Source organism: Salmo trutta, unplaced genomic scaffold (genome assembly GCF_901001165.1).
Source record: "Salmo trutta unplaced genomic scaffold, fSalTru1.1, whole genome shotgun sequence".
Lineage (NCBI taxonomy): Eukaryota > Metazoa > Chordata > Actinopteri > Salmoniformes > Salmonidae > Salmo > Salmo trutta.
Genome location: NW_021822911.1, coordinates 5,015,382 through 5,041,507, shown reverse-complemented (window position 1 = coordinate 5,041,507; position 26,126 = coordinate 5,015,382). Strand labels below are relative to the sequence as shown.

The following is a 26,126-nucleotide window of genomic DNA, read 5'->3' as shown; positions in this document are numbered from 1 at the left end:
GTGAAATGCTGAATACAACAGGCCTTACGGTGAAATGCTGAATACAACAGGTGTAGTAGACCTTACGGTGAAATGCTGAATACAACAGGCCTTACGGTGAAATGCTGAATACAACAGGTGTAGACCTTACGGTGAAATGCTGAATACAACAGGCCTTACGGTGAAATGCTGAATACAACAGGCCTTACGGTGAAATGCTGAATACAACAGGTGTAGACCTTACGGTGAAATGCTGAATACAACAGGTGTAGACCTTACGGTGAAATGCTGAATACAACAGGTGTAGACCTTACGGTGAAATGCTTATGTAACAGGGTTATATTGGTGATTCCCCTAATTTATATCAATTTGTTTCTAAATGTTATTCGAACATCACACATAAGATGCAGCGTTTTTTGGTGAATATTGGTTGTGCATTTTGTTGTAGAGAATTCCAGCTAATACTAGCTAGCAACTTACTGTGTCTGGGGGGGTTGTATATTTTGTACAGTGTGTGAGTGCAGAGTTGGATGGTGAGCCGTGTATTGCATGACGTGCAATTTTGTGCTGTTCCTATCAGAATAAAGCTCCATGACTGGTGTTACAAGTTGGAGTTCGTGTCGATGATTGATTGTACACAACGCAAGAAGAGTACTGTTACACCTAAGGACAAACAGTTATGGTTTAATGTTATTACATATTTATTATATAACATAATATACACTACTGGTCAAAAGTCTTAGAACAACTACTCATTCAAGGGGTTTTCTTTATTTTTACTATTTTCTACATTGTAGAATAATAGTGAAGACATCAAAACTATGAAATAACACATCATGTAGTAACCAAAAAAAGTGTTAAACAATTCAAAATATATTTTATATTTGAGATTCTTCAAATAGCCACGTTTTACCTTATTGCCAGCTTTGCACACTCTTGGCATTCTCTTAACCAGCTTCACCTGGAATGCTTTTCCAACAGCCTTGAAGGAGTTCCCACATATGCTGAGCACTTGTTGGCTGCTTTTCCTTCACTCTGCGGTCCGATTCAGGGAGCCGTCAGTTGGACTCATTTCTCAATGTGTCCACCTGACCCGTCAAATAGTAATTCAAGTCATTTGCAATGTCAGGTGGTTTTGGTAATGAATGTTATAATGGGAAGGAATTCAAACATGTCTGCCACTTGTGTTGAATCAAAGTTGTCCATAGATGTTTTCCATCAGCCTTGATTTAGTGATGATAATATCCTTTCTTTTTACCTTGGTCACCAGATGTATTCATTTACAATAACTGGTCTAGCTTGGTCACTAGAAGTATTCATTTACAATACCTGGTCTAGCTTGGTCACTAGATGTATTAATTTACAATAACTGGTCTAGCTTGGTCACTAGAAGTATTCATTTACAATACCTGGTCTAGCTTGGTCACTAGATGTATTCATTTACAATAACTTTGCTCATCAGACAGATCTGTCCGCTACCTTTTTGGTTTCATTACATTGAACCGTTCTTATATAGTGGGGAGGAGGTGTTTATATAGTGGGGAGGAGGTGTTTCATCGTTTATAACCCCATGTCTCTACAAAGGGTTGGGCCACTGATCGGGCAGGGCACTTTCCTTGTGAAAACCCAATTCTCTCATTTGGAAGCTAAAATTACATTTAATCTCCTAAAAAACTATTTCAATATCAAACATTTCAATTGCATAACAATTCCATGTGACTCTGATAACTAGAGGGTGTATACTTTCTCAGGTAAAGTTTATGTCCTCCTGTCATCAATCATAATGTCTCAGATAACAATGAACTGACATACATACTCATTACGTTATCAAGCATATTTCCAACTGGTTTTATTACCAAAATATGGTTCCTTTTCCCCATTTGTTTGATGTTCCCAGACTCTCTATATTTAACACAGGCTATTCCAGTCCTTCAGTAGGGTCAGAGAGAGAGGGGAAGGGAGAAGGTATTTATGGGGGGGGTCATAAACCTTACCCACAGGCCAACGTCATGACAAAGTATTCATTTACAATAACTGGTCAAGCTTGGTCACTAGATGTATTCATTTACAATAACTGGTTTAGCTTGGTCACTAGAAGTATTCATTTACAATAACTGGTCTAGCTTGGTCACTAGATGTATTCATCTACAATAACTGGTCTAGCTTGGTCACTAGATGTATTCATCTACAATAACTGGTCTAGCTTTGTCACTAGATGTATTCATCTACAATAACTGGTCTAGCTTGGTCACTAGATGTATTCATTTACAATAACTGGTCTAGCTTGGTCACTAGATGTATTCATCTACAATAACTGGTCTAGCTTGGTCACTAGATGTATTCATTTACACTAACTGGTCTAGCTTGGTCACTAGATGTATTCATTTACAATAACTGGTCTAGCTTGGTCACTAGAATTATTCATTTACAATAACTGGTCTAGCTTGGTCACTAGATGTATTAATCTACAATAACTGGTCTAGCTTGGTCACTAGATGTATTCATTTACAATAACTGGTCTAGCTTGGTCACTAGATGTATTCATCTACAATAACTGGTCTAGCTTGGTCACTAGATGTATTCATTTACAATAACTTTGCTCATCAGACAGATCTGTCCGCTACCTTTTTGGTTTCATTACAATGAACCGTTCCATTTCTCAGCTCATCAATCCCTGGGGTGTCACGTCCTGACCAGTAGAGGGTGTAGTTGGGTCAGGCCGTGGCAGAAGTGAAGTGTGTGTTTTGATTGTTTTGTTTATTTTGGCCGTGTGACTTCCAATCAGGCACAGCTGTAGAGGGTTGTGGCTGATTGGGAGTCACACATAAGTAGCCTACGTTTCCTTTGGGGGGTTGTGGGTAATTGTTCTTGTTACAGTGTTTGCACCTGACAGGACTGTGTTGGCTGTCAGTTTATTGTTTTTGTAATTGTATAGTGTTCCGTTTCATTAACTACATCATGAACACTAACTCCGCTGCGTTTTGGTCCACTATCTCTAAAGGCAGCCGTTACAGAATTACCCACCACAAAAGGACCAAGCAGCGGAGGAAGGAGCAGCAACAGGAGTACAGCTTGATGGACTCGTGGACATGGGACATGGGAACAAATCCTGGACGGAGAGGGACCATGGACTCAGGCTGGGGATTATCGCCTCCCGCAGTGGGAGATTGAAGCGGCAAGAGCGGAGAGGCGCTATTACGAGGAGAGAGAGCGCAACGAGCGCGAGAGGCAGCCCCAAGAATTTTTTTGGGGGGGCACACGGGACAGTCGGTGGAGCCGAGGTCGGAACCAGAGCCAGTCGGGCTGACATTGGAGGTGAGCGAGGGGTACGAGGCAGAGACTGTGACGGAGTTAATGGGGACTTTCCATTCTCTAACATGTTGCTAGGTGGGATATCCCCAATGTCAAAACAGTTTTAACGTGTCCAAATCAATAACCAATATGCAGAAACAGTTTGGGATGAATTGAAAACCTAAACATAACATGTGCTATATACACAAACATCTGCCACAATAATCATATTACTTGTAATTTTTAAAACAAGCACCTTATAAACTGCACAAGCACCAGAAACGCTGTTGTTTTGACAAGTAGCAATAAATCACTGATATCGATTAGGGGGGAAATCAGGTTGTACGTGCTGTTGAAACTAACACATCTAAAAAAAACACATGGAAATGGGAGATATATTTTACCTCACTGGTTAGAGGACAAGTGTGAGTACCAGTACTGAGTCAATGTGCAGGGGTACCAGGTAGTTGAGGTAATAATGAGACTATAAGGAGAACCAGTACTGAGTCAATGTCCAGGGGTACCAGGTAGTTGAGGTAATAATGAGACTATAAGGAGTACCAGTACTGAGTCAATGTGCAGGGGTACCAGGTAGTTGAGGTAATAATGAGACTATAAGGAGTACCAGTACTGAGTCAATGTGCAGGGGTACCAGGTAGTTGAGGTAATAATGAGACTATAAGGAGAACCAGTACTGAGTCAATGTCCAGGGGTACCAGGTAGTTGAGGAAAGTTGAGGTAATATGTACATGTAAGTAGGGGTAAAAGTGACTAGGCAATCAGGATAGAGATTACATCTCCTCATCCAGGGAGAGCACACACACACACACACACACACACACACAGAGGGAATGTGGTGTTTGTTTAATATTGTTTTAGGACTATGAAAATGGACAATAGGATTAGCCTATGGATTATGAAAACAACAAAATGAAATGTGAAAATGGGAGGAGAAATGACTAGAGACAGTGTTGTTTTACTCACTGACCATGACCCATGAGTTCTTCTTACCTTTGTTCAGTAGAAAAGTCTCCCTCTCTAAACTCTATAGGTTTATCCATAGACCGGTCACTCTTCATGGACACACAGCTGGGAACAGGGGAGGCTGGTCTCTCCTGCTTGATTGGTCTTCAACACAACAGAGACAAACATTACATCTCTCATCTACTCTGAGCTCAGATGGGAAACATAAGAAGAGTTTCATTCCAAAACGCTATATATCACTTTTCAGAAATGTTCGTAAATTACCTTTTATTGTTTAAAAAAATTATGAAAGAGACTGGTGTGTTTTTTCACCATCTAATCATGGCATGGGGTTGTTCAATGACAGACATGTATTTGTTTAAAATCTATCACTTGATGGTTTCATGTAAGAGAGACAAATAACCATGTTTTTTTTCTAAATGCTTTATATGTCATTAATGATATATATCTGTCTCACTCTCAGAGAAATCAGTAGTACTGCTAGGTTTTACACAGTAATAATATATATCTGCCTCACTCTCAGAGAAATCAGTAGTACTGCTAGGTTTTATACAGTAATAATATATATCTGCTTCACTCTCAGAGAAATCAGTAGTACTGCTAGGTTTTATACAGTAAAAATATATATCTGTCTCACTCTCAGAGAAATCAGTAGTACTGCTAGGTTTTACACAGTAATAATATATATCTGCCTCACTCTCAGAGAAATCAGTAGTACTGCTAGGTTTTACACAGTAATAATTTATTATTACCTGTTTTTATCTGAAAGCCAAGGGCATGTTGACGTAAATTTAATTTAAAGGTAAAATGTTGAGGTAAATTTACTAACTGGATGGTTGAATGATGTAATTTATTGGAGGGCTGGAAGACGCACTCGTCTTTTCTATTCTGAGGTTGTTTACTCACAATATCAGATATTAAGATGATTTTTATAATGCATGTATACTGAGGTTGAGGTTCTGACTAGTGATCATTTACCCGGGGTTCAATACCTGCTATAGTCACTATTTTGTTGCTCTCCCAAAAGCAACACAGGCCAAATACCAGATATATAGCTAACTAAAGTAATGAGTGACCATTTTAGAAAATCATGGGACAAATAGTCTTTGGTTGCATGCTATTTTATGTCAATCATATTGCTGCTTGTAGCCTATAACTGATGCTTCTTGGTCTTATGCTGCTGTTACGCACGCCTCTAGGAAGAGGGAACGCAACACCCTGCTACAACTCAACTCCCCGTGGAGCGAAAGAGGTATGGGACTGTAGGTGGAGTGAAAGAGGTATGGGACTGTAGGTGGAGTGATAGAGGTATGGGACTGTAGGTGGAGTGATAGAGGTATGGGACTGTAGGTGGAGGTAAAGAGGTATGGGACTGTAGGTGGAGGTAAAGAGGTATGGGACTGTAGGTGGAGCGAAAGAGGTATGGGACTGTAGGTGGAGCGAAAGAGGTATGGGACTGTAGGTGGAGGTATAGAGGTATGGGACTGTAGGTGGAGGTATAGAGGTATGGGACTGTAGGTGGAGCGAAAGAGGTATGGGACTGTAGGTGGAGCGAAAGAGGTATGGGACTGTAGGTGGAGGTAAAGAGGTATGGGACTGTAGGTGGAGGTATAGAGGTATGGGACTGTAGGTGGAGGTAAAGAGGTATGGGACTGTAGGTGGAGGTAAAGAGGTATGGGACTGTAGGTGGAGCGAAAGAGGTATGGGACTGTAGGTCCGAGTAAGGATGACAAAAGGCAGAAAATTTACCGTTTACTGGGAATTTATTCCTTCACACGGTAAATTTGGGGAAAAGGGTCTGGACGGAACCAAAGCAAAGAAAGTAAATGTCAAAGCCCCCTCTCTTATATTACCTGCCTACCCACTGCTGACCTAACTTAGCACCACCTGGTGACCTACCCACTACTGACCTAACTTAGCACCACCTGGTGACCTACCCACTACTGACCTAACTTAGCACCACCTGGTGACCTACCCACTACTGACCTAACTTAGCACCACCTGGTGACCTACCCACTACTTACCTAACTTAGCACCACCTGGTGACCTACCCACTACTGACCTAACTTAGCACCACCTGGTGACCTACCCACTACTGACCTAACTTAGCACCACCTGGTGACCTACCCACTACTGACCTAACTTAGCACCACCTGGTGACCTACCCACTACTGACCTAACTTAGCACCACCTGGTGACCTACCCACTACTGACCTAACTTAGCACCACCTGGTGACCTACCCACTACTGACCTAACTTAGCACCACCTGGTGACCTACCCACTACTTACCTAACTTAGCACCACCTGGTGACCTACCCACTACTGACCTAACTTAGCACCACCTGGTGACCTACCCACTACTGACCTAACTTAGCACCACCTGGTGACCTACCCACTACTGACCTAACTTAGCACCACCTGGTGACCTACCCACTACTGACCTAACTTAGCACCACCTGGTGACCTACCCACTACTGACCTAACTTAGCACCACCTGGTGACCTACCCACTACTTACCTAACTTAGCACCACCTGGTGCGCTAACCAAAATACAGGGGATGGTCCGCCCAGGTCTTACCTAGTGTGCATAGACAGTAAATACTACGGGTTATGTATGCCTGCAGGCCTCTTGCCTAAGCACTCCCTAGGTGCCTTCCCCTTCCCCCCTAGGAACAAAAACAGAATACTACAAACAATGTCAATAATCCAAAGAAACTGCGTCCTATTGACACACAGGACATACCAATCAGCTCTCTCTCTCAGCAACAACCAACATAGGACATACCAATCAGCTCTCTCGCTCAGCAACAACCAACACAGGACATACCATCAGCTCTCTCTCAGCAACAACCAACACAGGACATACCAATCAGCTCTCTCTCTCAGCAACAACCAACACAGGACATACCAATCAGCTCTCTCTCTCAGCAACAACCAACACAGGACATACTAATCAGCTCTCTCTCTCAGCAACAACCAACACAGGACATACCAATCAGCTCTCTCTCTCAGCAACAACCAACACAGGACATACTAATCAGCTCTCTCTCTCAGCATCAACCAACACAGGCCATACCAATCAGCTCTCTCTCTCAGCAACAACCAACACAGGACATACCAATCAGCTCTCTCTCTCAGCAACAACCAACACAGGACATACCAATCAGCTCTCTCTCTCTCAGCAACAACCAACACAGGACATACCAATCAGCTCTCTCTCTCAGCAACAACCAACACAGGACATACCAATCATGATATTACATCTCCTCATCCAGGGAGTAAGTGAGTGAGTACAGACAGACAGACAGACAGACAGACAGACAGACAGACACACACACAGAGAGACACACAGAGGCATACAGAAACAGAGACAGACACACAGAGACATACACACAGAGACATACAGACAAAGACAGACAGAGAGACAGACAGAGAGACAGACTGACAGACAGAGACAGACACAGAGACAGACAGATACACAGACAGAAAGATACAGACATACAGAGACTGACACACAGACACAGAGCCAGCCAGCCAGCCAGCCAGCCAGCCAGACGGACGGACAGACGGAGAGACGGAGAGAGGGAGAGAGGGAATGTTGTCTTTGTTTAATTTTGTTTTAGGACTATGGAAATGGACAAAAGGTGGATTATGAAAACAACAAAAAGAAATGTGAAAATGGGAGAGGAGAAATGACTAGAGACAGTGTTGTTTAACTCACTGACCATGACCCATGAGTTCTTCTTACCTTTGTTCAGTAGTAAAGTCTCCCTCTCTAAACTCTATAGGTCGATACATAGACTGGTCACTCTTCATGGACACACAGCTGGGAACAGGGGAGGCTGGTCTCTCCTGCTTGATTGGACTTCAACACAGCAGAGACAAACATTACATCTCTCATCTACTAAATGTATGGGGTTTTTGGTTTATGTCAGTTTCATTGTTTGTTATGCTATAAATTGTTATTTTATGGTTGTAAGTGGTAAAATGAACTAGAAAATGTTATATTTTGCAATTCGGAGTAAATACTACTTTAGTAAGGAATTACACATTATTCAGTAGTACTGTATTTGCTAAATAATTTCAATAGATGGAAGTATATGACCACGATAGATAGTTCAACAGATTAGTTTAGTTCTCCCACCACTCCCCCCCCACAGGAAAATAATCAGGATGCTGCTGGTGGAGTAGCTAGCTAGCTTACCTAGCTGTACCGACTAGCTAGGATAACTAGGATGCTGCTGGTAGAGTAGCTAGCTAGCTTTCCTAGCTGTACCGACTAGCTTGGATAGGTAGCAGGTTGTTCTGTACCTCGTCTCGAGGCTGATGACGAATCCGATGAACAACAAAATGAAACAAGGATAGAGAGTGAAAAGGATCTGGCTACACTCATACTATCCCTGACCATTAAGCAAAAAGCAAATTGAATAATAAACTTCGGCATCTCAACACTGTAGTGAACTCTGTAGTTATTCCCCAAGATCACCTCAGCCCACTCTGCTCGTAACCGCGTGGCACCACACAGGACGTGGACACGGACAGTTCTGTACGGGAAGTTCCAGAACAGTGGCACAAAACAACTAAACCCATTCTTTATGGTGGGTTACATTAGTAATATTCATTTTTTTTTATTATAAACAAACATTCAAAGTTTTTTTATAACTATATTTTGAGATCTGGGCCCATATCCACAAAGCATCTCTGAGGAGAAAATTGGTTGTAGAAGTGCTGAGAATAAAGACAATTTACTCTTATGGTTATATGGGTGGGGGGGGGGGGGGGGGGGGGGGGTTAAGAACGAAGCAGAAGAGGCATGTTGGTTGTTTGCTGTAACTAATGGACAAAGTTGTATTGTAATGTATTGTATTCTATTGTAATGTATTGTAATTCATTGTATTGTAAAAAAAGTCAGCCAGAGTTGACGTGGGCCATCGTTCAAACAAAGAGATGCCTCCCTGACCACCAGTGTGTTTGGATATAATGAAGATCAATTCAGAGAAGAAGAACCTCTAGAGTTCTGATCAAAGAGCCCAATAAAGGATTCTATATATATATTATATATACTGTATACTCAGACACTTCCTAACCTCCTATAAAGGGTTCTATATATATTATATATACTGTATACTCAGACAGGCTAACCTCCTATTAAGGGTTCTATATATATTCTATATATACTGTATACTCAGACACTTCCTAACCTCCTATAAAGGGTTCTATATATATATTATATATACTGTATACTCAGACACATCCTAACCTCCTATAAAGGGTTCTATATATATTATATATACTGTATACCCAGACACTTCCTAACCTCCTGTAAAGGGTTCTATATATATTCTATATGTACTGTATACTCAGACAGGCTAACCTCCTATAAAGGGTTCTATATATATTCTATATATACTGTATACTCAGACACTTCCTAACCTCCTATAAAGGATTCTATATATATATTATATATACTGTATACTCAGACACTTCCTAACCTCCTATAAAGGGTTCTATATATATATTATATATACTGTATACACAGACACTTCCTAACCTCCTATAAAGGGTTCTATATATATTCTATATATACTGTATACCCAGACACTTCCTAACCTCCTATAAAGGATTCTATATATATTATATATACACTGTATACCCAGACACTTCCTAACCTCCTATAAAGGATTCTATATATATTATATATACTGTATACCCAGACACTACCTAACCTCCTATAAAGGGTTATATATATATATATATTCTATATATACTGTATACTCAGACAGACTAACCTCCTATAAAGGATTCTATATATATATATATATATATATATATATATATAATATATACTGTATACTCAGACACTTCCTAACCTCCTATAAAGGGTTATATATATATATTCTATATATACTGTATACCCAGACACTTCCTAACCTCCTATAAAGGGTTCTATATATATTCTATATATACTGTATACTCAGACACTTCCTAACCTCCTATAAAGGGTTATATATATATATTCTATATATACTGTATACTCAGACACTTCCTAACCTCCTATAAAGGATTCTATATATATTCTATATATACTGTATACTCAGACACTTCCTAACCTCCTATAAAGGATTCTATATATACTGTATACCCAGACACTTCCTAACCTCCTATAAAGGGTTCTATATATATTCTATATATACTGTATACTCAGACACTTCCTAACCTCCTATAAAGGGTTCTATATATATTATATATACTGTATACTCAGACACTTCCTAACCTCCTATAAAGGATTCTATATATACTGTATACCCAGACACTTCCTAACCTCCTATAAAGGGTTCTATATATATTCTATATATACTGTATACTCAGACACTTCCTAACCTCCTATAAAGGGTTCTATATATATTATATATACTGTATACTCAGACACTTCCTAACCTCCTATAAAGGGTTCTATATATATTCTATATATACTGTATACTCAGACAGGCTAACCTCCTATAAAGGGTTCTATATATATTCTATATATACTGTATACTCAGACACTTCCTAACCCCCTATAAAGGGTTCTATATATATTCTATATATACTGTATACCCAGACACTTCCTAACCTCCTATAAAGGGTTCTATATATATATTCTATATACTGTATACTCAGACACTTCCTAACCTCCTATAAAGGGTTCTATATATATTCTATATATACTGTATACTCAGACAGGCTAACCTCCTATAATGGGTTCTATATATATTATATATACTGTATACTCAGACACTTCCTAACCTCCTATAAAGGGTTCTATATATATTCTATATATACTGTATACTCAGACACTTCCTAACCCCTTATAAAGGGTTCTATATATATTATATATACTGTATACTCAGACACTTCCTAACCTCCTATAAAGGGTTCTATATATATATTCTATATATACTGTATACCCAGACACTTCCTAACCTCCTATAAAGGATTCTATATATATTATATATACTGTATACTCAGACACTTCCTAACCTCCTATAAAGGGTTCTATATATATTCTATATATACTGTATACTCAGACACTTCCTAACCTCCTATAAAGGGTTCTATATATATTATATATACTGTATACTCAGACAGGCTAACCTCCTATAAAGGGTTCTATATATATTCTATATATACTGTATACTCAGACAGGCTAACCTCCTATAAAGGATTCTATATATATTCTATATATACTGTATACTCAGACACTTCCTAACCTCCTATAAAGGGTTCTATATATATATTCTATATACTGTATACTCAGACACTTCCTAACCTCCTATAAAGGGTTCTATATATATTATATATACTGTATACCCAGACACTTCCTAACCTCCTGTAAAGGGTTCTATATATATTCTATATGTACTGTATACTCAGACAGGCTAACCTCCTATAAAGGGTTCTATATATATTCTATATATACTGTATACTCAGACACTTCCTAACCTCCTATAAAGGATTCTATATATATATTATATATACTGTATACTCAGACACTTCCTAACCTCCTATAAAGGGTTCTATATATATATTATATATACTGTATACACAGACACTTCCTAACCTCCTATAAAGGGTTCTATATATATTCTATATATACTGTATACCCAGACACTTCCTAACCTCCTATAAAGGATTCTATATATATTATATATACACTGTATACCCAGACACTTCCTAACCTCCTATAAAGGATTCTATATATATTATATATACTGTATACCCAGACACTACCTAACCTCCTATAAAGGGTTATATATATATATATATTCTATATATACTGTATACTCAGACAGACTAACCTCCTATAAAGGATTCTATATATATATATATATATATATATATATATATATAATATATACTGTATACTCAGACACTTCCTAACCTCCTATAAAGGGTTATATATATATATTCTATATATACTGTATACCCAGACACTTCCTAACCTCCTATAAAGGGTTCTATATATATTCTATATATACTGTATACTCAGACACTTCCTAACCTCCTATAAAGGGTTATATATATATATTCTATATATACTGTATACCCAGACACTTCCTAACCTCCTATAAAGGGTTCTATATATATTCTATATATACTGTATACTCAGACACTTCCTAACCTCCTATAAAGGGTTCTATATATATTCTATATATACTGTATACCCAGACACTTCCAAACCTCCTATAAAGGATTCTATATATATTCTATATATACTGTATACTCAGACACTTCCTAACCTCCTATAAAGGGTTCTATATATATTATATATACTGTATACTCAGACACTTCCTAACCTCCTATAAAGGGTTCTATATATATTATATATATACTGTATACTCAGACACTTCCTAACCTCCTATAAAGGGTTCTATATATATATTCTATATATACTGTATACTCAGACACTTCCTAACCTCCTATAAAGGGTTCTATATATATATTCTATATATACTGTATACCCAGACACTTCCTAACCTCCTATAAAGGATTCTATATATATTATATATACTGTATACTCAGACACTTCCTAACCTCCTATAAAGGATTCTATATATATATTATATATACTGTATACTCAGACAGGCTAACCTCCTATAAAGGGTTCTATATATATTCTATATATACTGTATACTCAGACAGGCTAACCTCCTATAAAGGATTCTATATATATTCTATATATACTGTATACCCAGACACTTCCTAACCTCCTATAAAGGGTTCTATATATATTATATATACTGTATACTCAGACACTTCCTAACCTCCTATGAAGGATTCTATATATATATTATATATACTGTATACTCAGACACTTCCTAACCTCCTATAAAGGGTTCTATATATATTCTATATATACTGTATACTCAGACAGGCTAACCTCCTATAAAGGATTCTATATATATTCTATATATACTGTATACCCAGACACTTCCTAACCTCCTATAAAGGGTTCTATATATATTATATATACTGTATACTCAGACACTTCCTAACCTCCTGTAAAGGATTCTATATATATTCTATATGTACTGTATACTCAGACAGGCTAACCTCCTATAAAGGGTTCTATATATATTCTATATATACTGTATACTCAGACACTTCCTAACCTCCTATAAAGGATTCTATATATATTCTATATATACTGTATACTCAGACACTTCCTAACCTCCTATAAAGGGTTCTGTATATATTCTATATATACTGTATACTCAGACACTTCCTAACCTCCTATAAAGGATTCTATATATATTCTATATATACTGTATACTCAGACACTTCCTAACCTCCTATAAAGGATTCTATATAGATATTATATATACTGTATACTCAGACACTTCCTAACCTCCTATAAAGGGATCTATATATTCTATATATACACACTGTATACCCAGACAGGTTAACCTCCTATAAAGGGTTCTATATATATTATATATACTGTATACTCAGACAGGCTAACCTCCTATAAAGGATTCTATGTAGAACTTTAGTGGTTCCGTATATTAAGCAAGACAGAACCCTTTTTGGTTTAAACAGGAGTGAAGAGTGGGTTGATATAACGGATATATTGTCCAAATTCAGCTTGTAACAACGATCAGAATAAGAAAGAACAATAAAGTTATGCCTGCCAACATATTAGGCAATAATTAAGAGTAGGCTAAATGATTGTGTCATGCTAAAATTCTATAGATATGTGTGTGTATACTGGTAAAGGTGTGTGTGTGTGTGTGTGTGTGTGTGTGTGTGTGTGTGTGTGTGTGTGTGTGTGTGTGTGTGTGTGTGTGTGTGTGTGCTTGTGAGACAACCACATATCACAGTGAAATATACAGGATACAAACATTTCATTCCAGCTATATAGTGTTTTGCAAAACAAAAATTAATACACAAAAATCTATGAATTAAAATCAATATTTTAGACACAAGGTACCCGTAAGCAATAATTTCCGATGAAAAATAACAAATGTGAAAAAATGGTGGAAATAATGTTTTAGAAACAAAGTCCTTAAACAACATTGTCATCTCACCTCTTAGCTTTGTTGTCATGTTCCCCAGAGAGATGCATTTTAGAGGCAGGGCCCCCTCTCTCTCCCCAGAGAGACTCATTTTAGAGGCAGGGCCCCCCTCCTCTCTCTCCCCAGAGAGACTCATTTTAGAGCACTGACCCCTGTAAACAGAGATCCAGCATGTTGGTTGTGGTTAACACAGTGACAACTAAACAGAGATCCAGCATGTTGGTTGTGGTTAACACAGTGACAACTAAACAGAGATCCAGCATGTTGGTTGTGGTCAACACAGTGACAACTAAACAGAGATCCAACATGTTGGTTGTAGTTAACACAGTGACAACTAAACAGAGATCCAGCATGTTGGTTGTGGTTAACACAGGACAACTAAACAGAGATCCAGCATGTTGGTTGTGGTTAACACAGTGACAACTAAACAGAGATCCAACATGTTGGTTGTGGTTAACACAGTGACAACTAAACAGAGATCCAACATGTTGGTTGTGGTTAACACAGTGACATCTAAACAGAGATCCAGCATGTTGGTTGTGGTTAACACAGTGACAACTAAACAGAGATCCAGCATGTTGGTTGTGGTTAACACAGTGACATCTAAACAGAGATCCAGCATGTTGGTTGTGGTTAACACAGTAACAACTAATTATTGAATGTCAATTGTTGTATTTTATTCATTATCTCTTAGAAATAAAACATTTACTAACAGATACATCCCAACAGTCAGGTGATTTAATGCATCACATGAACATGTAGTCGTGACTGATATTTTTCACCTTTTCTCCATGTAGTGGAACTAATAATAATAATAATAATGTCTAACTTTCTCTTTTAATAATTTCTCTCATTCTAGTGTGTTTCTTTGTTCAACAGGTATGATATTATTATGCTGTTACTGAATTCAGTTCATAATATCAATGTTAAGAAAAGTATGTTCAGTGGTTTCAAACCAAATTACACAGGAAGCAGGAGATCATTGTAGTTTAGAAAACAACAAATGTTCTGATATTCTGAAAGAGGATTTAGAACTATGATACATTAACATTTTTACAAATGGTAAAATAATTACGATATATGAATCGTATAATACGATATATGAACAATATGTTATTGAATGTGACTTGCCTACGCCCAGTTAGCACCATCTTGTATGATTGAACTGTCACATAACTGTCCCAGGTGAAATGGACTGTTAGATCTGAGTGTTTTACTGTCAGTCACTATACTAAAATAACACCATACATTTAATTTCTCTACACACTTTACAATAATCCCTGGGAAGATTCTTACCTTGTAGCCTGAATTCACAACCAGAACGTGTCAAGTCATTGAGATATTTTCCGTTGTTCTGAGAGAGCAGCTTCCTGATAACAAGTGGCTCTGTATCTATGTTCTAGGTACAGTTGATCTTTGGATGCAATAATATCTGGTCAAAGTCTAGTGACACAACACCATAGTATATCATAAACATAACAGCAGTTTAACCTTTGGCCAGTAAAGGCCATGGCATACTATAACATGTAGAATCATTATGATGGATCCAGGTTCATACTATAACATGTAGAATCATTATGATGGATCCAGGTTCATACTATAACATGTAGAATCATTATGATGGATCCAGGTTCATACTATAACATGTAGAATCATTATGATGGATCCAGGTTCATACTATAACATGTAGAATCATTATGATGGATCCAGGTTCATGCTATAACATGTAGAATCATTACGATGGATCCAGGTTCATACTATAACATGTAGAATCATTATGATGGATCCAGGTTCATACTATAACATGTAGAATCATTATGATGGATCCAGGTTCATACTATAACATGTAGAATCATTATGATGGATCCAGGTTCATACTATAACATGTAGAATCATTATGATGGATCCAGGTTCATACTATAACATGTAGAATCATTATGATGGATCCAGGTTCATACTATAACATGTAGAATCATTATGATGGATCCAGCTTCATACTATAACATGTAGAATCATTATGATGGATCCAGTTTCAACATATCTCTAACTTTGAAGTATACAGTGGGGTCCCTCAAACCAACTCTTAGTTTCCTGATTCAGATCTGTTCAAACCAACTCTTAGTTTCCTGATTCAGATCTGTCCAAACCAACTCTTAGTTTCCTGATTCAGATCTGTTCAAACCAACTCTTAGTTTCCTGATTCAGATCTGTTCAAACCAACTCTTAGTTTCCTGATTCAGATCTGTTCAAACCAACTCTTAGTTTCCTGATTCAGATCTGTCCAAACCAACTCTTAGTTTCCTGATTCAGATCTGATCAAACCAACTCTTAGTTTCCTGATTCAGATCTGTTCAAACCAACTCTTAGTTTCCTGATTCAGATCTGTTCAAACCAACTCTTCGTTTCATGATTCAGATCTGTTCAAACCAACTCTTAGTTTCCTGATTCAGATCTGTCCAAACCAAGTCTTAGTTTCCTGATTCAGATCTGATCAAACCAACTCTTAGTTTCCTGATTCAGATCTGTTCAAACCAACTCTTAGTTTCCTGATTCAGATCTGTTCAAACCAACTCTTAGTTTCCTGATTCAGATCTGTCCAAACCAACTCTTAGTTTCCTGATTCAGATCTGTTCAAACCAACTCTTAGTTTCCTGATTCAGATCTGTTCAAACCAACTCTTAGTTTCCTGATTTAAGAGCAGTTGGAGGCCACGGAAGGAGAGTTGTATGGCATTGAAGCTCGTCTGGAGGTTAGTTAACACAGTGTCCAAAGAAGGGCCAGAAGTATACAGAATAACACCAATAACAGAGGGGGTCTGATCTTTGTGCCTCTGTAAATTTCTCATTCATCATCATTCACGATTTATTCATGATTATTCATAATCATGGTAGCATCCACATGAATGTAGAAGTGTTCAGAAACATCTTCTATTCTTACTGACAATACAAATGAAGTGACTCCAAAATGACAGGACATTATTCACCAATCAGTTTCTATTAGGAAAAACATCATCTAAAACACAACCAAGACAAACTGCAAATGAATTCAACAAGTTTGTAGAATCACAAGCTTGATGTAATCACTGCAGGCATGGAACATGGGACCACATACTAAACTTATGACTACTTTAATACAATATAAGTGAATTTGTCTGAATATTTAAAACTTTTTCAAATGGGAGAACTAAATACATAAAGTGCTTTCCTTTCTTAACAGTAACACAGCTATGTATGAAAATACCCTCAAATTAAAGGTGACATTCTGTACTGTCACCTAATATGAAACATTCTATCTCAAATCCAAAATGCTGGAGCATAGCACCACATTTAAAACTGTAAGCTTCACTGTCCAAACACATATGGTGTGGACTATGTGCCTGGTAAACACATGTGGATCTGGTGAACATTTATCACTTGTTGACCAACTACAGGAATACTGACCTCAGAGTCTCCAGTTTACAGTGGGGATTCCCCAGTCCAGCAGAGAGCAGCTCCACTCCTGAATCCTTCAGGTCATTGTTACTCAGGTCCAGCTCTCTCAGGTGTGAGGGGTTTGACTCCAGAGCTGAGACCAGAGAAGCACAGTCTTCCTCTGTGACTCCACAGCTTGACAGCCTGACAAAGAATCAAATCATATCAAAATCACACTGCTATTCTCTGATGGTGAAAATAGTGGCAGTATATTTTTACAAAATGTTCAGATTCATTAGTGTCCTGAAACCTTCAATATCTTTTCATAAATGAATGTATCATTATTAGAAATGACACATTATCAAAGTATTGCTTGTAGATAGAAAAATGCATATTACAAATATTTGAGTAGACTGACCAGACCAGTTTAAAAAGCAGTATCAGTCAAAAGACAGACAGTAAGGTATCAGATTTAGATTGTATTGAGTATACAGTCCACACCATATCTATTTTGACAGTGAAGCTAACATTTTAAATGTAGCTCTATACTCCAACATTTTGGATTTGAGATCAAATGTTTCATATGAGGTGACAGTATATAATGTCACCTTTTATTTGAGGATAATTTAATACATATCTGTTTCACCATTTAGAAATGAAAGCACTTGTAACGGTCGTCGTACGTAGTGGACCAAGGCGCAGCGGGTTGATGTTCATAATGACTTTTATTGAACACAAACAAAAGAAAACGATCGAACAAACAGGATTGCAGGCTAAACCACACAGCTATGCAACCACAACAATGTACAGCTGTTCCTGATTGAGAGCCATACCAGGCCAACACAAAGAAATATACAACATAGATAGAGCATAGAAATACAAAACATAGAACATAACCAAAACCCCGGAATACTCTAAACAAACATCCCTCTACATAAACACATATATCAACACATCCCGAACCACATAAAACAAACACTCCTCTGCCACGTCCTGACCAAACTACAATAACAAATAACCCCTTTACTGGTCAGGACGTGACAGCACTTTATGTATCTTGTCCCCCCATTTGAAGAAGTCATAAGTATTTTGACAAATTCACTCACTGTATTAACCCCTGTGCGGTCCCATCCCGTGAGCGGGACGGACATCCAGCAAAAAACTCCTATGACATTAGCATAACGAAATTTAATATTATTATTTTTTCAAATATAGGACTGTCTCATATCGTTTTATTGATACACCTCTCCTGAATCGACCCACGTTGTCCGATTTTCAAAAAGGCTTTACAGGAAAAGCAAAACATTAGATTATGTTAGAGGAGTATATCGTAAAAGTAGCCACATAGCCATTTTCCGACCAACCACATGCATCACAAATAACCAAAAAACAGCTAAATGCAGCACTAACCTTTTACAAACTTCATCAGATGACACACCTAGGACATCATGTTACACAATGCATGCATTCTTTTGTTCGATAAAGTTCATATTTATATATAAAAACAGCATTTTACATCGGCACGTAACGTTGACTAACTATTTTCCCTCAAATGCATCCAGTGAAACAGTGCTACAATTTACTCAATTACTATTCGAAAACATTTTTAAAATGTAATATTGTCATTCTAAGATTTATAGATGAATATCTCTTGAACGCACCTGTCATACCAGATTTAAAAATAACTTTACTGGGTAATCACACTTTGCGATAAAAGGGGATGCGATACTCAGAAAAGTACCTAGTAAATACAGGTCTGCGCCATCTTTGAACAATCGCATATCACATCTAGTCTTGTATACTATTGTCAACAATCCCTTACCTTCGATTATCGTTATCAGAATGCACTTCTAGGGATCCCAGGTCCACAACAAATGTATTTTAGTTCGAAAAAGTTCATCCTTTATGTTCCATTAGCTTGTTGTTGTTAGCGCGTCTGAAGGTTGATTCAAATGCTCCGTCGGCCGCGGGACAGCTATTTCGACAAAAAGCATTTTTTTCCCATTTAGGTTCGTTCAAACATGTCAAACGTTGTATAACATTAATCTTCAGGGCCTGTTTCAACAAGAGAGCCAATAAGATTCGAGTGGGACGATTTCATTGTGTTTCAAAACGTTTCCAAAGGTGGGGGCAGACACGGCCGCCGACGTCACAATGCTGATGGCCCTCCTACTGTGACCAATTGCCACATCGTCTCCTTCACTGAGTATCGACAGCAGAAGCCTCAAAACACTTTGTAAAGACTGGGGACATCTAGTGGAAGCACTGGAAAGTGCTCAAGTATAATTTTTTCACGTTGTGAATTACAGGGAAGGCTGTGAATTCGAGTCCACAATTCAGAATCCCACTTCCTGGTTCAATCGGTCTCGGGGTTTTGACTGCCATACGAGTTCTGTTATACTCACAGACACCATTCAAACAGTTTTAGAAACTTTAGGGTGTTTTCTATCCATATAAAATAAGTATATGCATGTCCTAGCTTCTGAGTTTGATTAGTAGGCCGTTGAAAATGGGAACGAATTTTTTCCAAAATGCGCTGTGGCGCCCCCAGTGGTAGGATATACGCAAGAGGTTAACCTCTCTGGGCTAGGTGGGACGCTAGCCCAGAGAGGTTATGTCAGCAGAGTACCCAGCCAGAAATAATCAGACACCCATTTTTCAAGCTAGCATATAATGTCACATAAACCCAAACCACAGCTAAATGCAGCACTAACCTTTGATGATCTTCATCAGATGACACTCCAAGGACATTATGTTATACAATCCATGTCAACCGCTGTTTAACCTGTTAATAACCTCTTATGGCTAGGGGGCAGTATTTTCACGGCTGGATAAAAAACGTACCCGATTTAATCTGATTATTAGTCCTGCCCAGAAACTGGAATATGCATATAATTAATAGCTTTGGAGAGAAAACACTCCAAAGTTTCTGAAACTGTTTGAATGGTGTCTGTGAGTATAACAGAACTCCTATGGCAGGCAAAAACCTGAGATGCTTCTGTTCAGGAAGTACCCTGTCTGAACATTTCTTGCCCTTCTTGATTATCTCTATCGTTTACAAAGGATCTCTGCTCTTACGTGACACTTCACACGTCTCCAATGAGGTCTCATAGCCCGGGAAAAACAGGAATGACGTAATTCAAAGCCCTGGCTGAAACAAAGGAGAGCAAAAGCTGAGTGGTCACTCAATGGACTAAGCCTTAGGCGCGTGACACGCCCCGCCCCCGGCTTTCGGTTTTTTCCTCAGTTTACAGACAGGCAGATTCCCGGTCGGAATATTATCGCTTCTCTACGAGATAAATTGCATAAATATTGGTTTTAAACAGCGGTTGACATGCTTCGAAGTACGGTAATGGAATATTTAGAAATTTTTTGTCATATTTTGCGTCATGCTCGTGGCCGAGATTTAGCGTTGGGATAGTGTCTAGAAAGCACGAACAAAACGTCGCTGTTTGGATATAACGATGGATTATTTGGGACCAAACCTACATTTGTTATTGAAGTAGAAGTCCTGGCAGTGTATTCTGATGAAGAACAAGCAAGGTAAGAACATTTTTCTTATAGGAAATGTGATTTTGGTGAAGGCTAAACTTGCAGGGTGTCTAAATAGCTAGCCCTGTAACGCCGGGCTATGTACTTACATTATTGCAAAATGTGCTTCATCCGAAAAGCTATTTTAAAATCGGACATATCGAGTGCATAGAGGAGTTCTGTATCTATAATTCTTAAAATAATTGTTATGCTTTTTGTGAACGTTTATCGTAAGTAATTTAGTAAAATCACCGGAAGTGTTCGGTGGGAATGCTAGTTCTGAACGTCACATGCTAATGTAAAAAGCTGGTTTTTGATATAAATATGAACTTGATTGAACAGACATGCATGTATTGTATAACACAATGTCCTAGGAGTGTCATCTGATGAAGATCATCAAAGGTTAGTGCTGCATTTAGAAATGGTTTGGGTTTATGTGACATGATATGCTAGCTTGAAAAATGGCTGTGTGATTATTTCTGGCTGGGTACTCTGCTGACATAATCTAATGTTTTGCTTTCGCTGTAAAGCCTTTTTGAAATCGGACAGTTTGGTTAGATAAAGGAGAGCCTTGTCTTTAAATAGCTGTAAAATAGTCATATGTTTGAAAAGTGTAAGTTTTCGGATTTAGAGGAGTTTGAATTTCGCGCCCCGCCCATCATTGGATATTGGAGCAATCGTTCCGCTAGCGGAACGTGTAGATGTAAGAGGTTTTAAGATGCGTTTGGGAAACCGAGCCCAGATATCCAGTTTCCTCCTCTTTCATTCTGAACGCGTCCTTCTCTTCTTCTTTCACTGAAATGTCTTTCTCTTCTTCTTTCACTGTAACAGCCTCACCCTCTACTTGTTTTTGTATTGTGACATCCTCCTCTTCCTCCTCTTTCACGACAACGTTCAGCCACAGACCCTCTTTCTCCGTCCAGCAGACCTCTTCTTTAGCAGGAGGAGAGTAGCTTAATGAACTCATGGTCGGGATGTTAGCTAGCCATGCTAATGTTAACTTAACCAGCCCGCTAGCTGACCAATAACAACAACACCGTAAATATGAAATTAAATCGAATAACTAACTAGAAGACAGAAGTGGGTTTAAAACACAGTGGCTAATATACACGAAAGCGTCTAAAGAGCTTTATTGGTTCGGCTATTTTGTCTAGCAAGCTACCGAGGAGGCTGAATAACTGTTGCTACTGTTGAAAGAAGAGTTCCGTCCACTACATAATACGTCACACCAACAGCATCACCTTAAAGCCCCACATGATGTATTGTTACACCATGTAGGAGCAGTATAGACCTAGTCTGTTCATTATATACATCTACATGATGTATTGTTACACCATGTAGGAGCAGTATAGACCTAGTCTGTTCATTATATACATCTACATGATGTATTGTAACACCATGTAGGAGCAGTATAGACCTAGTCTGTTTATTATATGCATCTACATGATGTATTGTTACCTACAGTAGCTGGCTACTTATTTAGACGTTGTTTGACTGAATGAAACTGTCTTAAATGTGCTGTAGTAAACATTTTCTATTGGCACTAATCAATCAACACATTCAGGTGTTTGTATGTCTCAATATAATAGTATTATTTAATTAAATCCATGTAAAATAATCTTTGTCTGAAAATAAAATGTGATCCTCAACTGCGTTTCCCTCCAGTCAGCAGACGGCGATGTGCGTCTTTCAGGCGATGCTGCAGCGTGACGTATAATCTAGTGGACGGTTCTTCATAAACAGCTCGTCAACCACCTCGGTAGCTTGCTAGCCAACATAGCCGAAACATTCAACCTATTTAGACGCTTTCGGTCTATATTAGCTACTGTGTTTTAGACACACTTCTGTCGTATCTACTTGTTAACCTATTTAATTTAATATTACGTTATTTTGTATTAGTCAGCTATAGTAGCTGGCTGGTTAAGTTATCATTAGCCTAGTCGCTAATGGTAGCTAGCTAGCTAACATCCCCGAACATGAGCTCCCTAAACTACTCCCCTCCTGTTAAAGAAGAGGAGGTCTGCTGGACGGAGAAAGAAGCTCTGGGGCTGAACATTGTCGTGAAAGAGGAGAAGGAAGAGGAGGATGTTACAGTAAAACAAGAAGTAGAGGGTGAGGCTGTTACAGTGAAAGAAGAAGAGAAAGACGTTTCAGTTAAACAAGAGGAAGACGCGTTCAGAGTGAAAGAGGAGGAGGATGTTACAGTAAAAGATGAGAAAGAGGAGGATGCCGTTTTTGGAGTGAAGAAGGAAGGAGAGATTACTGTCACATTGAAAGATGAAGAGGAGGAGACAGGAGATCTGAGTAACACCAGTAAGTACCGCCTTCAATTAGTTTTTAACTTTTGATATTCGGAGTTGGCTCGTCAATACCTCTTCAACGGAGGGTCCTGGGATGATGACTGATATGTCTAGAATCAGACGACGTAGAGAACAAGCTACCCCTTGTTTTCTCCGTTCCGTTTCCAAAAAGTGACTTAACATATATATTTGAGGAGGGTCTATCTGCTGACCGCAGACTGGGGGGCCACGGCATGTAGTGATTTTAATGTAGTGATGTTTTACTACACACCGTGACCCCCAATAGAGCCATGTGAGAGTTGGGTTGGCTACACCAAAGATTATGGATATACTGACAAGATGTCTCTCCGCCCTAACAAGGGGAGTCGTTGTCCACAAAGCTGCACTGTGGGTTGTCTATCTCCCACCTATCCTGTCTTTGGATTGGTGGATACATCTTATTATTGTAATCTATTGTTTATATTCTATGAGGGTTGTTGACGTCAACCGCCTGTATTCAATGGAGAGAGATGCTAAGCTACTAGCATGAATATGCATAGCGATCTGGAGACAACTCCTATAGTGTTTTATCAAAGTTGTCGGTATGTCACGTGTCCACGTAACAACTTAATCATTACGAAACTTCTGTTAGATCAAGTAAACCTCACGTAGCAAATAAGCCATTCATTTTGTTGTTGACCAAATTCAACACTTTCCACATTGGGTTGATAATTGTTTCCACTTGGATACAACCTACTGTAACCTACTGGCATGACCAAGAGAGATACAACCTACTGTAACCTACTGGCATGTGAGTTTCCTTGAGTAGCACTCCTGATCTTGTGCTGTAATATTCAGAATACATTGTGATAACTAAAATCTTCGCTCACCATTTTTTGCTCCAGGCAGATATACAACATCCATAACTAGGGGTTTCCTCATTAGCAGATATACTACATCCATAACTAGTGGTTTCCTCATTACCAGATATACTACATCCATAACTAGTGGTTTCTTCATTACCAGATATACTACATCCATAACTAGTGGTTTCCTCATTAGCAGATATACTCATCCATAACTAGTGGTTTCCTCATTATCAGGTTTTGCAATCAAATTGCATGTGCATTGCCTTCGTGCTGCAATTTTAGAAAACACAGGAAGGGGCCTATATTGGAGACCAAAAGTCGTCTGGCACACTGCTTAGAGTTTCAACAACATTAATAACTTATTTCTAGTTACTACTAATGTGAAAGCAAGACAAAATATGATTGTTGCTAAGTTGACTGTCTTAATTGTGAAATAATTTAACAGATGTCAATTGTTGTACAACTTCATGGGTATGATCTGGGCATCACCTTTTACCTCAAATAAACAGTGGATTTCTGCTGTTGTGGGCCTTTAATCATCTGTCTGACTTTGTTGTTCACACAGGAGAGAGACGGGACTACCGTGGGTCCTCTGGGGAGCCTCAACAACCACATGATGCTGAAGAGGCAGAGAAGAGTCTCTCCACATCAGAACACCTCAAGAAACACCTGCAGAGATCCACAGGGAAGAGAACTCACTGCTGCTCTGACTGTGAGAAGAGATTTACTTCCTCATCAGGCATTAAAATTAATCAGAGAACACACACAGGAGAGAAATCTTATAGCTGTGGTCAATGTGGGAAGAGTTTTGGTCGATCTTGCCATCTGACTCAACACAAGAGAATACACACAGGAGAGAAACCTTATACCTGTGGTCAATGTGGGAAAAGTTTTGGTCAATCTGGCAATCTGGTATCACACCAGAGAACACACACAGGAGAGAAATCTTATAGCTGTGGTCAATGTGGGAAGAGGTTTGCTACATCTAGCGCTCTGACTCTACACCAGAGAATACACACAGGAGATAAACCTTATAGCTGTGGTCAATGTGGGAAGAGGTTTGCTGCATCTAGCACTCTGACTCTACACCAGAGAACACACACAGGAGAGAAACCTTATAGCTGTGGTCAATGTGGGATGAGTTTTGCTACATCTAGCGCTCTGACTCTACACCAGAGAATACACACAGGAGATAAACCTTATAGCTGTGGTGAATGTGGGAAGAGGTTTGCTGCATCTAGCACTCTGACTCTACACCAGAGAACACACACAGGAGAGAAACCTTATAGCTGTGGTCAATGTGGGAAGAGTTTTGGTCGATCTTGCCACTTGACTCAACACAAGAGAATACACATAGGAGAGAAATCTTATAGCTGTGGTAAATGTGGGAAGAGGTTTGCTGCATCTAGCACTCTGACTCAACACCAGAGAATACACACAGGAGAAAAACCTTATAGCTGTGCTCAATGTGGGAAGAGTTTTACTTACTTTAGCATGTGGACCAGACACCAAAGAACACACACAAGAGAGAAACCTTATAGCTGCAATCAATGTGGGAAGAGATACTGTCAAAAACGTTCTCTGATTAAACATCAGAAAATACATGAAGGAATTGATGGAGTTGTTTCATGATATCAATGAATTAATGTCACAATGTAGAATGTTTTAACATTGTAGTAGGAGTATATTAATGATGTCACAATGTAGAACCCTAAACGTTTGTCCCC

At 38.6% G+C, this 26,126-nt stretch overlaps 1 protein-coding gene and 1 long non-coding RNA gene across 2 annotated transcripts in view; one reads left to right on the top strand and one right to left on the bottom strand.

Moving 5' to 3' along the window:
- Nucleotides 1-25,848, top strand: part of LOC115186421 (zinc finger protein 883-like) — a gene marked incomplete at its 3' end in the record, with an annotated part of 40,228 nt that extends 14,380 nt beyond the window's left edge. The window contains exons 3-4 of the mRNA XM_029746056.1: nt 3,313-3,329; nt 25,120-25,848. Of these exons, the coding sequence (XP_029601916.1) occupies nt 3,313-3,329; nt 25,120-25,848 (746 nt within the window). The remainder of the gene's footprint in view (nt 1-3,312; nt 3,330-25,119) is intronic.
- On the bottom strand, nt 8,005-14,421 carry LOC115186605 (uncharacterized). Its single transcript, XR_003875793.1, has 2 exons — nt 14,323-14,421; nt 8,005-8,120 (listed from the first exon to the last, which is right to left on the bottom strand). It is a non-coding gene; the product is annotated as an uncharacterized LOC115186605 (long non-coding RNA).
- Nucleotides 25,849-26,126: the final 278 nt, after the last annotated feature.